Raw genomic sequence first — 15,427 nt, forward strand, 5'->3', positions numbered from 1 at the left:
AGACTTAATGCCAGTAATCATCACTGAAGCACATTAAATCCTGTTGAAATTAAAAATAAGCTTTTATCACATTAACAAAACTAATTGTTTGTAAATGAAGTGCAGAGGCACTGGTCAGCATAAGCAGAACTACACATTAGATGTTTGGATGAGTAGTTATAAAGATATTTATTCATTAAAACTTCATTCAAAGCTTTATCTTTGGGATTTAACAGTTTCACTCATGGTCTGCCTCTTAGCCACTGGCTGCCAAGATGGGAAAAGAGGCTTGATACAAATAAACCTCCAATCTTAGTAGCATAATGATTTACAAATTGCTTTATTACAAAAAACTCTTCCTGCAAAAACTGATTTTATTTGTTTGTTTTTTTTAATATATGCTATCCTTTTCATCAGAATGTTTAGGTAGTTATAATGACTAATTTTTGGTTTTCAATTTTTGAATGCATCTCTAATGTGATGTAAGGATCCATTTACCTTAATCAATCAAAACAAGAGATAATGCCTTTAATGTATACATGTTAGTCAGGAAAGGCCCGAATTACAGTCATGGAAATATAAAACAAAACAAAAATATCTTTTTTTTTTAAACATATAGATACATCCAGCTCAATTAGGACATAATAAAAAGCATTGTTGAAAATGTGCTCCCTCGCAGTGCCAGTTTTAACTGTGTGCTGCTGCTTTATGAATAATGTTTGTGCAAGCATAAACTTCTTTGAGATAGTGAGAGTCTTGGGCCTTATGATCATGCCCCTGGTAAGTCAATCTTGCTGGCTGAGCTTCTTAAGTTAAGGATGGTATACATGTTCACACTTTTCACGCATTTTCTTAACATTAAGACTCTAGTTTTTGTATTTTGTCGAAGCCCCAGAACACGCTCAGGGATCTTTCCCATCAAACCATTCAGTTAAGTTGACAAACTCTCTTAAATATTGTTCTACAACAGGGAAATGTTGAGTGATTCAGGGAACTCTTGTCTTTATCTAACATCCCTTTGGGTGCAGTCAAACAGTCATTTTGTTAACTGAGTAAAATGGCTGAAAGGTGTCTCAGTGACAGCCATAATAATAGCACATGGAATTCCCTAAAACATTACGAAACGGTTACCTTAGAAAAAAAAAAGGTTATTCTTGACTGTCCTTTATAAGAAAAAAAGTATTTTAGAGTAAGTAATGAATTATAAATAAATTATTGAAAGAGTGCTAAAATATTAGATAATAAAAACACAGAATTGTAGTTTTCATCATTGTATAATCAGGAGGTATCTTGCTGCCATCACCTTTAAAGCTGCCTCTACAAATACAGTTTTAAAAATCAAACTTTCTTCACTTAAAACTGTTTTCTGAGTTGTTTGAATGTGCAGTGTTAGTTTTTTCTGCCCAGATTTTTTTTTTAACCAGTAAACATTTAAAGTTGAGAGCTGAGGTGAAGGTAGGAGCAGCTGGCAGCTTTGAGATGTCCAACCAATGTTTGCAGGGTGAAGGGAACACAGAATAAGAGGGATTTTTATCGAAGGAAATATCAGCTCATAGTCGACATAATTATATCCATCTCATTATGGCATTTAGCAAAAAAATAAAATAAAAAATAAATAAATAGATTATATCTGAGCTGCATTTAGATGATGCTGACAGATGTGCTTTGAGCTAAACAGGGCAATTTTTTTTCCCTATTCAGTTTGATGTCCCTGTATAAAAAAACAGACTTCAGGTGTCTCAGAACTCCTACTGTCTGTTCCCATACTGTCTGTCTCTGTCTGTTCTCAATGGTAAACCCTCTCTGTACTTTAACTTAAAGAAAATAGAAGATGATTCAATCATAGAATAAGAATCTTATCTTTTTGTTCTTGATTTGCTCCAGAAGCAGGAGGTTGGTCTCCTATGGTGACAGACCAAGACCCCTGGCTCCAGGTGGACCTCCGGGAGCAGATGGAGGTGACTGCCGTGGCTACGCAGGGACGTTACGACAGCTCGGACTGGGTCAGCAGTTACCTGCTGCTCTACAGCGACACGGGTCGCATCTGGAAGCAGTACAGACATGAGGATGGATTGGAGGTGAGTCGGCACTCAGATATTTCAGTTGCTGATTTGCTTTAAAGACTGAAATGTATGTAAAATAATAGCGGTGTTGTTTGCTGAGAATTGTTAAACAGTTTGAGGCAAATTCTGGCCCCTTTGTTGCTGATGGACAAGGTTAATGTTTTGGATAAAATGCCTCTGCTTCTTTGTTGAGTGTTAGGAAAAAAAAGGTCAGTACCACTTGTGCGCGTGTTAGATACGTGTGGAGCTGCAGAGTTGATTATAATAAATTAGCATAAACTCTGGGAGCAGGGAGCGAAGGGAGCTGGGCTCAAAAGGTCACTAACTGTTTGTATAATCTATAGAGGAATAGAAATGAGGAAATGTCAAGCTGTGGTTTTGCAGGGAGCCGGCTCTTGCTACGCATGCCTTCACTGCTAAGAGCCGAGAGCTAATCTCAGCACACAGGTCTAATTCCTTTGAGAAAGTAAATAACATATTTCAAGCACATTGGGTTATTATTGCAGAAATGTGTGAAAATAATACTATTATTAAAAACTACCAGTTTTATACAGTAGTCACGGCTCTCAGGCTTCCCTTGTGAAGTAACAAACTCACACTATGTTTTGTTTTGTTTGGGTTTTATATCTTAGCCAAGCACAATCAAGTGCATTGTATTAAAGTACAGCGACAAAATACCTGGTTTTATTTGTTTTATGTTGGTTCTATGAAAATTATTCCTACTCAGATCCCAGCAGCAAATAAAACCAAGTTTTAAGATACTGTTTTGTTTTGTAAGATTTAATTAAGGATGTCTGCCTGTGTAAATCCCTGCTCTTCTGGGTAATGGAAACCATGAAAAAGTCTTAAATCAGAAGTAGCTGGACTTTCGTTCAGTTTTTCTGAAGATGTTTCGACATTTTTCCAGGGGTCTTGGTCAGTTTTGTCTGTTCACGCTGGAGCATTCTGTAGTTGGACGCGCTGATGTTTTTAAACACCATGAAGGTTCATCCTCTTAAGTACATTCCAAATCAGATGAAAAATTAATGACCTACCCATCTCCAGCCTGGGTTACTGGAGTCTTTTCTTCTGTATGGTCCATGTGTAATTATGTAATTCCTTTATATGCATGACTGAGATGCTTGTAGATGCTTGGAAGCTGAAAAGTCAACCCTTCCCCTCTGTTCATTGATGGCTTTTCCCGTTTGACAAAGATGGCTTCCTTCACACATCTTTCAAACTGTCTGTCCTCTCTATTTAAAATCGGAAAATGTTGGGCTTAAAATATGTGTCCTTTTTCCTTGACCTGCAAGAATACAGCTGAATCTAACCAGAGTTACTGACACTTTTGTTCTGCTCCATGTGATTGCTGAGGCCCAAAAATTAACCTCTCTGGTCCACTTTTGGATATATCCACATGTTTTTTAGTGAATTCAGACATCTTTGTGTCCTTTCTTTTTACTCTGCAACTGAGAGGATCTTGTCAACCAGGTAACTCAGCTCTGTTAACAGAACGTTTTGGTTGTGGTGATGGATGCGAGTCAAAATAAACTATTTGTCTTTATGTATAGATTTTTGGTAAACCTCAAAAATTAACTCTCCCACTATTCTCAATGTATACAGCAGAGTCCAGAAAAGACCACCTGTTATTCTTGTCATCCTCTCAGTTGAACTGTATGTTGCTGTTTACTAAGTTAATGCCTCAAATTCTTGGATTTGGATTGTGACTCAAGTGGAATACTCGTATCTGAACCAGTGAGTTGGTTTTATTTCCTGGTGTATATAGATGTTGTGCTCTGCTGTCCACCTCCTCCATGTAGATATCCGCCACAGTGGGTAAAACTTGTGCCCCTGGTGCTTGGTCTCAAATGATGGACTCTGGAAATAACGTCTTTGGAATTTTGTATGTGGTGTGGAGTGTTTCCAATCAAAGGAGCCAAAATTGTTTTGCAATCTTGTGTGTAACCACGTTAATGCTGCTGACAATGGCTCTGAGGTGGACCCCTTCCTTATTTGTTTTTGGAAGGCCATGAATATGTGGTATGGCCTCCCCTGGGTACAGTTTACAGAAGAGGGAGTGATTGTTGGCTTTTCTCTTTTCATTTTCTTGAGGTAATAAGTTGGCCTGAATTAATCGGATTAATAGTGTTTAATAGATCATTGAAATAATCATCAACTAATTTAATAATTGATTAATGGTTAACTAGAGTAAACTGGAGTACTCTAAACATGCCATTAGATTACAGAGCGACCCAATTAGGGCAGTAATTATACCAACATTTTGAAAAATACTTAAACATTTTGCATTTAAGTTATCTTTGAGTTTCACCTGGTTTAATTTTGTAAAAAGTCATCTTTAAAGAATCTTTGGTTAACTGATTATTAATCAATTAATATAAAAAATAATCAAGAGATTAATCCATTTGCAAAACAATCCTAAGAGTGCTACGTAGGCTTGTCCCGATCCGATACGTGGATCGGATCGGGACGCCGATATTGGCAAAAAAATGCGTATCGGCAAAGCATGTAAAATGCCGATCCAGACTGCCGATCCAGTTTTTTTTTTTTTATCCGGTATATCGGTATCGGATCGGAAGTGCAAAAACCTGGATCTGGACATCTCTAGTGCTACGGTTCATCTTCCTTTGTCTTCTGGCAAAACAGCAACATCATCGTCGCTGCTGGGAGAGGTGGCCACTATGCTTTCTGTTGGGTGATGTTAGAAAATGTAAAAGAAACGTATTGACATACCTTAGTCAAGGGTTGGATGATATGGCCAAAACATATATCACTGTCTATTTTTAATGTCAGTCTATGCAATATCATTCCAATATTGATGTTGAATATAAAATCTGATAAAAAAAAAAAACCTAAAAAACACTTTCAGGAAAATCCTTGACAAGTTTCTGAAAAATTACTTTCTAATTCAAGTTAGTATTCCAAGTATTACGAAGTGCCTTAATTTGAAAGAGAAATAATTGTAAAATATATCAAAATATTTCTACTGGAGCAACAAGCTAAAAAGATTAAAATAATGTTTAAACAGATTATGATCTCTCCTGCCTAATATTTCAGATTCCGTCGGTTACTACAACTTTCACAGTTTTAAATCACTATAATAAGTTAGCAAAACAGCTAATATCTAGATCTGAAAATACAAATACACGTCAACAGTCGGTTTTAAAACTACTAACTTTAGAAGAACCCTTGTTGTTAACGCTGTAGGTGGAATTTTAAATATTTTTAAACCAGCATGTCCCGTGTTCTCTGTTCCACTTATGCCACAGCTTCTCCCTGCTTTATTTTGTTCTGTTTGCTAATAGAAGCTTGGTTTATTTTACAGTCTTCATCTTTGGTAAAACAACAGATAATGAAGCCCCATTTTTTGATCTACTTTAGGCACACCGAATGTTGATAAGACCAGTAATTCTTCCTAGAGCAAATCAAACCTTTCTCATGGGAAAACTAAATTAATTAATTACCCCACCCTATAATATCCCAGGTTGTCTCCCTGTCACTGATGCCGAGCTCTCGCTCTGCTCTTTACTGTATGTCCTCTTTTATTTAAATGCTGTGAGCTGCACTCAGCTACTAAAAGCTGCGTGATGATCTGATGCTTTCTTTTTCTCATTTATTAGATGCTAAAATCATATATATTTGGGAGCAGGTACACATCATCCAAAGTGGAGGCACTCATTTTGTAGCTTAAACTTACCTCGTTGAACCTTAGTCTACTGCCTAGCATAGCCTGCTTTTTCAGTCGTTGTGTTTAAAAGTCTTAGGACTTTTAAACACATTCCACAAATAAATGAAGATATAAATATGTGTTAATATTGAGTTCTTGGCAAGCCCTACCTAATTCCATATTGAGTCAATTTAAGGTAATTTTAAGGCTAAATTAAAATGCACATGCAAAGCTGCAGCATATCACCCACTATCCAATGGATTGATGAGGTGTACACCTGAAGTCCATAATTTCTAATGGTGGTTGGAAAAAAAATGTATTGTTTGATTGGAGGTCAAGATTAGATACCAACACTGTGTGATGAAAGTGGGGTCAGATGCAGGATTTTGCCCTGGAACTGGGGAGTTGTGGGTTCAAGCTCCAGCTTTCAGTGTTGTTGTGTCCTTGGGCAAGACTTTTCACCTGCATCACCTGCTGATGCTGGTCAGAGGTGTGATGGTGGCTCCACTGTACGGCAGCTTTTGCTACATTGTAGCTTGCCGGGGGCGTCTGCCTGAATAGGTGAATGACTGAATGTAAGGCTTTATAACAACTGACCATTTACCAACATTATACTGCAAAATTATTGCTCAGCTTAAGACATCTGAGCTTTTTTTAAAGCCTCTGCATGAGGCTTTTTTTTTTTTTAACCCACAGTATGTAATATAACTCAATTCTAATATTTGTATCTGTCACATTTTTTAAATTTTCTTGTGAGTCTCAATCTTTCATATTTTCTGATCTTCTTCCTGATATAACATTTAAGGAGTTTGGGGAGGAGGCGTACAAATGAGATTATGCTAGCTTTCTAGCTCGCTAAGTGCTTACAGTTTTTTCTGTTTCAAAAGCTCAGTGCTTTAATTTGTGACACGACTTCAATGAGCTCTCATCGTCACATCTTTCCCACACAAATACCAATGTAACATTTGTCAGGGGGATTGAGAGACCCTCAGCTGTGTGCACCAACTAACAGGGGGTCCATAAACACTAAGAATAATGTACGTGGCCTGTTATATATAATCGATAGCCATTCAAATAAAATAGGGTTTGATTTGAGAATTTGAAGAGCAAAATACGACTGCAGGGCAGACAAGCTAATTCTATAGTTGGCGAGAATAACAGGCACAGAACTAGATTTAGTCTTATGTTACATGAAATTGCATTCCTTTTTGTGCTCTGAGGACCCCCTGCAGTATTAACAGCATTGTAGACCAGTGTCAAATATCATCCTCTCACTTTCTCCAACACCGTTCAAGGTGTGGGATGTGTCTGCTGTCAACACAATTATTATGCTCCTGCTTTTTGTCCTCCATGTAAACTCCCAACAGCCTTTTCATGGATGCAGAGGCTAAAAAAATAGCCCCATGTTGGCACATGTCATTAATTCTTTATTGTGTTTGCCCCAGTTATGTCAAAGGCTGCCAACAGGACGTTAAATTGTAATTCAGATGTTTTTTTTTACGTGGCAGTCCAATTAGAAGACTGTGTAGTTGCCTACTGGCATACCGCTGATACAAAGTGTTTTTTTTCTTTTCTTATTGTACTGAAATTAAACGAGCACAGAGCTAGGAGGGTGAACAATAAGTGTAGTTCTGGTCTGTTCTGAATTATTTATTTTTTCCCCACCTATTTAAAAATAGATTATCTGAAAGGCATTAAAATGTAAAAATCAGAAAGCAGGAGGCTAAAATAAGAAAGTTTCCACATGGACTAAGGCTAGAGTGTTCTCCGAGACAATTGCATGACCAAAAAGTGTTGTACTGTATGTTTAACCACAGCATTATGGACAGATATATAAACTAATGGTGTATATACAGCTCCCTTCCTCCAAATACACAAGCAAAGGATTCAAAGTTGACACCTACAGGATTTTTCATACAATTTCTCCTTTCTAAAAGGCACTTAATATCTAAAAATGGTGGAATAGCTCATAAATGCATCATGCAATTATCATAGCTGTTTTTAAATGAATAAACTGTTTGGTATATTCTTCAGCTTTAGTGTTGTATAACAGGGCCACACTAGACAAACCTGGGCAAGAACTTGGACCGTATTTACAGGTACAATAACTCAGACAGAAAGTGACAGACTGTGGCCCAGTGGTCCTTACTGCTCTATGGTACCACAAGGGCAACACTGCATCAGGTGTTGCTGCATTTCTGCCTCTCACTGTCAGAATACAAGGAAGCACAGTGAGGTGTTCCTTAATAAGGAGATGGACTTTAAATGTGTGGGCAGTGCCAGTAATAAGTTGTTAGATTTCTCACGAGGCACATCTGCTAAAATAAAACTTGATGACTGAAGTGTTGTCACCTGCTAAACATTGTGGCAGAAGCACAAAGTTGGCAACACTTGTGTGTTTTTTCTTCCAACTATCAGGTCTGAAGCAGATCTAGACGCAATCTGCATTACTGAAAATTAGTTGAGGCTATTTATCTGAAGCAAAATTGATATTTGACTTAAAAGCTTCCATTTAAGAGGTGCATATAAAAAAGATAAATTATTTTACTCAAAAGCACCAAAGTCACATCTTATTACTAGCTGTTAATGTCCAATCTTCACTTTTCTTTATTCTTAACCTTAACTTAATGTATGCCAAAGGTTTTCCAGTTTAGTAACCATATTACATTTCATTAAGAGTCTTAATATATAATCTATACAATATGAAGATAATTAACATAGATCTTTTTTTTAATTATCTCAGACTTTCATGGGTTTTATTCTTGTCATTATTTGGATGGCTTTCCTTTTTATGTATGAAATCAGGAAAATATTTGTTTCTAATTTTAATTGGTCAATAGTTATTTGTCAGTATCTAAATGCATCACAGAATGTGAACTACAATGTTTAAAGGAAAACCTCACCCTATGAAACATGAATGTATCATACTTTTTGTCCAGTCTAGTCTTAATAAACAAGATAAATACTTTATGCTCTAAATTATCAATGAGTCACCAAAGAGAGTAAGCTAATAATATCCTAGCTCCTCAGCAAAGTGCTTTTTATACAAAGATTCTAAGAAAAGTCTGCAGCTAATTTATTAGAATTGTTTTCGTAAACCACCACATCTGCTGAGTGATTGCCTAGCACACATGCGGATGAGTGGTTCACTTAAACCAGTCAGTTTCAACACAGCTGCCCGTAAAACACAATATGTTTCTGACTGGTGTTGTAGCGAATAACAAGGGAGGATTTGGAAGCAGAAACAGGTGCAGATATGCAAAAGTTACAAAATTTAATTCTGGTCCTGTTTGTGCAGTTTGTAAAGTCTTTATTTTATATGGCAGCTTTATGACAGCTCTGCTGTTAGGTTACATGACAAATTAATGTAAATTAATCAAATAATCAAAAGGATTGATAAAAGTTGATTCAGTGTAACTTTCAAAGACTCCATTATTCCTGGTCACCACTTGTTTCAACTTCAGCATCCTTAATGGTTAACACTGTTCTTAGTTTTCACAATCCAAAAAAATGAAGACCAATCTAGGGCCCTATGATTTCTGTGATGTGGAAAAAGCAGATGGAATCACAGAATTTAGCAAATAAAATGTAATGTAATACAAAAGTCAAAATCTCACAGAATGCACTCCCTTCAGAATGCACCACAGTGAGTGGTTATATAATTACGCTAGACGGGCAAGAAAAGTAGATCAGCCATGTCAAACAGTCATGCAGAAACATCAAAGTCATACAGAAAATAAAAAATGTTTTAAACTTAGCGCAAAGTTTAGGGCAACAACGTTGCAGTGACATGTATGAATCTGGACAGCAACTTGTCAGCAAGTTTTGTCAGCACACAGATGACTGGAAGCATAAGAACATATGTAACGATCAATTAAAGTCAAAAAGTCACATAAGAAACAGAGAGAAGAGACAAGTTAGCATGAGCCACACACACCTGCAAACTCTTAAGCATTTTCTAACATCAGCGGAAGCAAAGTGTGAGTTTATTGAAAATTTTGTTGCCATGTGTGCAGAATCGGACATTCCTTTAGAAAGAATTAGAAAGCTTCGTCCATTTTTGATAAAGCACTGGAAAGCAACGGGGTCAGCTGCCAGAACATGTAAACAGCCTTCGTCAAACTCACCTACCTGGCCTAGTGGTTAAGGCATAGAGCTTGGAATCCGTCGTTCTGAGTTCAAGCCCCACTCCCACATGCTGCCTCTCTGGGTCTCTGAGCAAGAGCCTTAACCACCACCCTTAACCCACACTGCTCCTTGGGTGCCCCACAGTGGCAGCTTACTGTTCCCCAAAGGGGTAAGTAAAATGCAGAGGTAAATTTCTCCAATGTTAGATCAATGAAGATCAATTTTTATTATTATTTTTACCCCGGGTGATCGATCAGCATATGGAGGCTGCCCAGAAGAAGTAAAAAAAAAAAAATAAATTTTTATTGTCAACAAAACTGATTCTTAAGATTGCAGCGTTCTGAACATTGTTATTGGTAAGAAACTTAAGCACACTACAGTGAGTGGTTATTTAAAATATTCTTTTTTTAATGTAAAGGTCTTTACATGTCTTACACTATTTCAATATTTTTGTAGGTCATACAAACTTTTTGCAAAATGTTTTTGTAAGGAAAACTATACGGTTAGTAATTATTCATGGATTATTGGTGATAATCTGTAGTTATTCTAATCCTAATTAAAGGGGTAATAATTATAGTTGAAATGAAAATGTGAAATTGAGAAAAATACTACTAATCCCTTTGCAGCTGGTACACCGAATCTGAGCTGTATCTCTTAGCTTTAACTTGAAATGCTTTAATATTTGTAACCTAAACTAGATTGAACTAGTTAATTGTTAAATCTAATACTTTGTATTTTAAGGTATAGTGGAGGATTTTTACAAATTTTTTAAAAGACCTGCCCTCTCCACTTTAAAAATTATGTTATGTGGGGTTAATGCATCTAAATTACCACCGGTAAATTTTTTCACCAATATAGACATGTTAGACATCATTGGAAAGCTTATATTCTTCACAATTCAACCACCAAGTTAATTGTATAGACACAGCGAGCACCAAAGCACAAATAAACCAGATATAGCAGCATGGGAAAATATAAACATGACAAAGCAGCCACAACAACATACCTTTGAAGCAGTTTTATAAATCCATTCTTCAATTGTTTATACTCCATTCATCCATAAGGTTCCACAGAGTAAAAGTAATCCAGCATATTCATTATAAAAATATTCCATGATAAGAAAATCGCCCATAACGTCCAGTTATTGACATCAGAAAAGTTAGCTGGTCATAGCTAATGCTTATCATCTTGCTAATATTTACTTCCTAATACTTATTTCCTCGGTTGTTAGAACGCAATGTTTGGTATGGTTATTTACATCGTCTTCTTATCTACAAGACAAAAGTATCTGCATCTTTTTATGACACAATTTGAGCCAGATATAGTCCCCAAAATCTCACTTCCGGTCACTTCCTCTAAGCCAGTGACGCACGCTATTACGCCTTATAGAGTCCAGCTGTTATTGGTTAAGACCACGTGGGCTGTTGGGCTTTGTAGCTATTGAAATAAGGTTTCAAACAAGGCTACAAGTGCTGAGGGTATTTAAAGTGGAACAGTGTTACAGGCTTGCGTTAGAGAGACACAGACAGCTGCAGAATATACACTAATTCTGAAAAAAGTGGAAAATACTTGCTTCGTAAATGTTTTGTTTTTGTGTTTTTCTATGGGTCAAATAGTAAAGCAAAGCATAGTTAAAGCATTTGGAACAATTTGGCACACTTTGAGATTTTTGATGATGCTGGTGACACCAAAAGTTCAAAGCCCCACAGCTCTGGAACTGTTGTAGCTATAGGTCTGAAATTTTCTGCCTTTGGAATGATGCAGAACAAATGTAATACAATGAAACCTGCCTTTTCTCAAGTATGACTTTATTAGTTCTGTTCAAAAAAGACCTATCATATTCGAGAATAAAATAAACAACTTTGAGTCATGTTTGAACTGATGCAGCTTGGTCTGTGTTCTACTCACCCAATTTTAATTTATATGTTCAGAAACTAGAGGGTGTTAACTTTCAAATAATTTATTGCACATGTAATTTTGGCTTACAGTATCTAAATTATCTGCTTAGGAAGGCGAGAATTTCCCAAAATGAGGGTGATGTTAAGAGGGAAAAAAAAATTACATGCACAACCATGTTTCCGCTCCCGAGAGGAAATGCCTGTTTAACACGTGCAAGAGCATGCACAAGCCCATTTCTTCTCAAGGAGGAGTGGGGATGCAATGATAAGATGGTTGCTTGAATAGATCTCATCTCACCCATATTTATGTACAAAAAGTTTCCCCGCAAATAAGACTACAGGTACATACAATAAAATAAAAAATAGTGTGTATGTGTTCACTGCAATAGAAATTTGGACATGTTTGCGGTGTAAATAAGGGTCTGTGGCCACCGTATAACTACTAACGATGCAAGTAACAAAATAATAAACTTATCTTCCCTGGAAAGTTACAATATAGAGGCAGATAACTTTTACTAAAAGTGATGTGAAATGGATCATTGGGAAGCCCGACCTGTCCTTTCAGTGTACTCCATCGCGTGAAAGAATTTCCCAATAATACTCTGGTCTTGTTTCTCTCTTCTGAGGCCTTTCTCTTCTTCCCATACACTTCGTAGATACTTTTTCTCTTACAACCCTTAGAACCATTTTCAAAGAACCGCTGTAAGAAAGGTGAGCTTCAATGACTTACTAAAACCGTAGCTCACCACACATACGCTTGAAGATGCACCTGCGCAGAAAAAGATAGCTAAATGGGGTGGAGCACATAGGATGGCCTTATGTAAACATATCACCAGAATGATTGACAATTAGGAGGACCATTTATTTTGAGGATCCACCCGGAAAAAGTAGATCTTCCACTATACCTTTAATAAGATGAAAATTAATATTTTGGGGATCATGCTGTTTTAACAAAAAATTGTACATAAGTTGAAAAGAAAATGGACTTCATATTATTTACTTTAATATAGGCTATTTTAATATGTATAAAAAAAAACAATGCTATAAACATTGTTTCACTAGAAAGATTATAGCAAACCTTACATGTACAAATTTTCTTTTCATAGGTATTACTGCTTCATTGAAGCAGTAATAAGGAATACCAATTTTCTGTAAGATGATAGGTTTGTTTTACTTTGGTAAACATTAAGGGACTGTCTTTTCTCATATTAAAGCTGTCATACAAAGACAAGATAAGGCAATATGTGCACATATGAGTCATGTGACCTGAAGCTATTAGTCTTTGTAACCGACTCCTTGAGAGAGGCTGATTTTCTTTGATTCAAGCTGAACTCTTCCCGGCCAAAAAGAGCAGGAGCCTTTTAAAGCAAACTTTAGAAAGGTAAACATATAAATCAGTCATGAACAGCCTCCATATTTCCAGTTATCAGAGCATGTTTGTACAGACACTGCTCTTATGCACTTGAAGGATGGATGGGTTGCAGTGATTATAAGCCAGTTTGTGTGCAACCCCTGACCTGGCCTGACTTCAGCTAACACTAAGACCTTTGGACAGATTCCCACTCACACCCGTCTACAGCTCAAAGGTAACAGATCTCTGTCAGCATCTGAGAGAAGGGAACTAACAAGACAAGAAAAGCTTCTAAAATGACTGAGATCTGGTGGAGCTGAGTTCAATTAATGCTTCACAGATTTTGAAAAACACTGATCCTACTAATAATAAATGATTATGATTTTATGATAGGATTAATAAAATTAGTCATGTAAAATCAAGTACCAGTTTAAGACATTTTAGGATTTATTTTGATTTACTTCTAATAATGAGATAAATAATATTTGTATACTAATATTACTATGATCTACCACACATATAATTATAAAGAGTCATAATTTGAATCTATATGAATTTGAATATGCTTTCTTTTGCATCGCAAGTGAAATAATGCAATTAAGTGAACCACTTTGAATCATTAGCTTTACACCTCGGACAGAAGTCTGAGGTGTAAAGCCAGATGACACAGCCATGGTGGGGTGTATCAGAGACAACAGAGAGGAGGAGTACAGGAGTCTGGTGGGGGACTTGGTGCCGCACCAACCAGCTGGAGCCCAACATCTCTAAGACAAAGGAGCTGGTTATAGACTTTGGGAGAAATGACCAAAGATTAAGCCGCTACTACTGGAGGGGGCTGGGGTGAGGCTGTGAATTCATACAAATACCTTGGGATGTGGCTGAATAATAAACTGAACTGGTCAACACACATCAACCACCTGCACAGGAGGACACAGAGGAGGATGTACTTCCTCAGGAGACTAAGGTCTTTCAACATCTGCAACAAGCTGCTGGAGATGTTCTACTAGTCTGTGGTTGCCAGTGTCCTCTTCTACACCTTTGTGTACTGGGGGAGCAGCACATCCAAGAAGGACACCTCCAGACTAGACCAACTGGTCAGGCGAGCTGGCTCTGTGATTGGCAAGAAGCTGGACTCTCTGGTGACGGAGGCAGAGACAAGGGCACTTAACAGACTGCTGGACAACAAGGAGGGACATCTTGTTGCAAAACATTACCTATTGTCTTTCATGCACAATATTCTTCTCTCTCACTATGCAATAACACATGACAACTACAGTGTAGTCTGTGTAATTTTTTACTTATTTATAAGGTTAATACATCTCTGCAATGCAAGTACAATAATCCAAATAAACTACTGGTCTTTCCTTAGCTCTCTACTGTGTAGATATATTTTTTTTTATATCTAAAGGATTAAAAATGTTTATGCTCTCTTGTACTATGGAAACTCTTTAACTCTTGCTTGCTTTAACTATTTGTAATCTATATAAGCTACTGGAACCAGCTGCTGGAACCAGAATTTCCCTGAAGGAGTAATCCCAAGGGATAAATAAATTTGACTCTAAGTCTAAGTTGTGAGGCTTATTGGATGTACTGCCAAATTCTCTTAAACACCTTGGGAGACAGTTGATTTTAGAGAAATGAACATTTAATATACAAGAAACAGCTCTGGTTGACATGCTGTCAACATGCCAACTGCCATCAACATGCCAACTGCATGCTCCCTCAAATCTTGAGACATTTGTGGCATAGTGCTGTGTGATAAAACTGCACCTTTCTGGGTGGCCTTTTATTGTGGGAAGCCTAAGGCACACCTGTCCACTAATCATGGTGCCTAATCAACATCTTGATATGGCACACCTTTGAGGTGGGTTGGATTAACTTAGCAAAGCATAAGTGCTCACTATCACAGATTTAGACTGGTTTGTGAACAATATCTGATGGAAATAGTTATATTGTGTCCCTGGAAAATTTTTTAGGTCTTTGAATTCATCTTAAAAAATGGAAGCAAAAGTATTGCGTTTATATTTTTGTTGATTCAAGTTACTACCCACCTCTGGTATGTGCATGGTTGTGTTTCTCTGTATCACATTTATCATATTTAGCGACAAAAGCACTTTATTTTTAAAAAGCACCTAGTGCCTAATCTAGCGACCTTTTTCTGCTACTGGAGACTTTGGCGACAACATATAAAAGCACCGAACTCTGCTCTCCAGAGCAAGTAGATTTGTTACCCTGCCTTCTGCTCTCCGCCATCTTGTCTGCTGTCAGGATTCATGCAGCTATTATTTCATTCAAATTTGAGACAGCATGAAAAGTCAGCTGAGTACAAAACATAAAGAGGAAA

The 15,427-nt window shown here is 37.0% G+C and overlaps 1 protein-coding gene across 1 annotated transcript in view; it reads left to right on the top strand.

Moving 5' to 3' along the window:
• Nucleotides 1-15,427, top strand: part of LOC107102682 (contactin-associated protein-like 5) — a 129,042-nt gene that overhangs the window by 54,532 nt on the left and 59,083 nt on the right. Inside the window, exon 3 of the mRNA XM_015402082.1 lies at nucleotides 1,864-2,057. Coding sequence (XP_015257568.1) covers nucleotides 1,864-2,057 — 194 coding nt within the window. The remainder of the gene's footprint in view (nucleotides 1-1,863; nucleotides 2,058-15,427) is intronic.

The sequence above is a fragment of the Cyprinodon variegatus genome, unplaced genomic scaffold (assembly GCF_000732505.1).
Source record: "Cyprinodon variegatus isolate N-32 unplaced genomic scaffold, C_variegatus-1.0 Scaffold1296, whole genome shotgun sequence".
Lineage (NCBI taxonomy): Eukaryota > Metazoa > Chordata > Actinopteri > Cyprinodontiformes > Cyprinodontidae > Cyprinodon > Cyprinodon variegatus.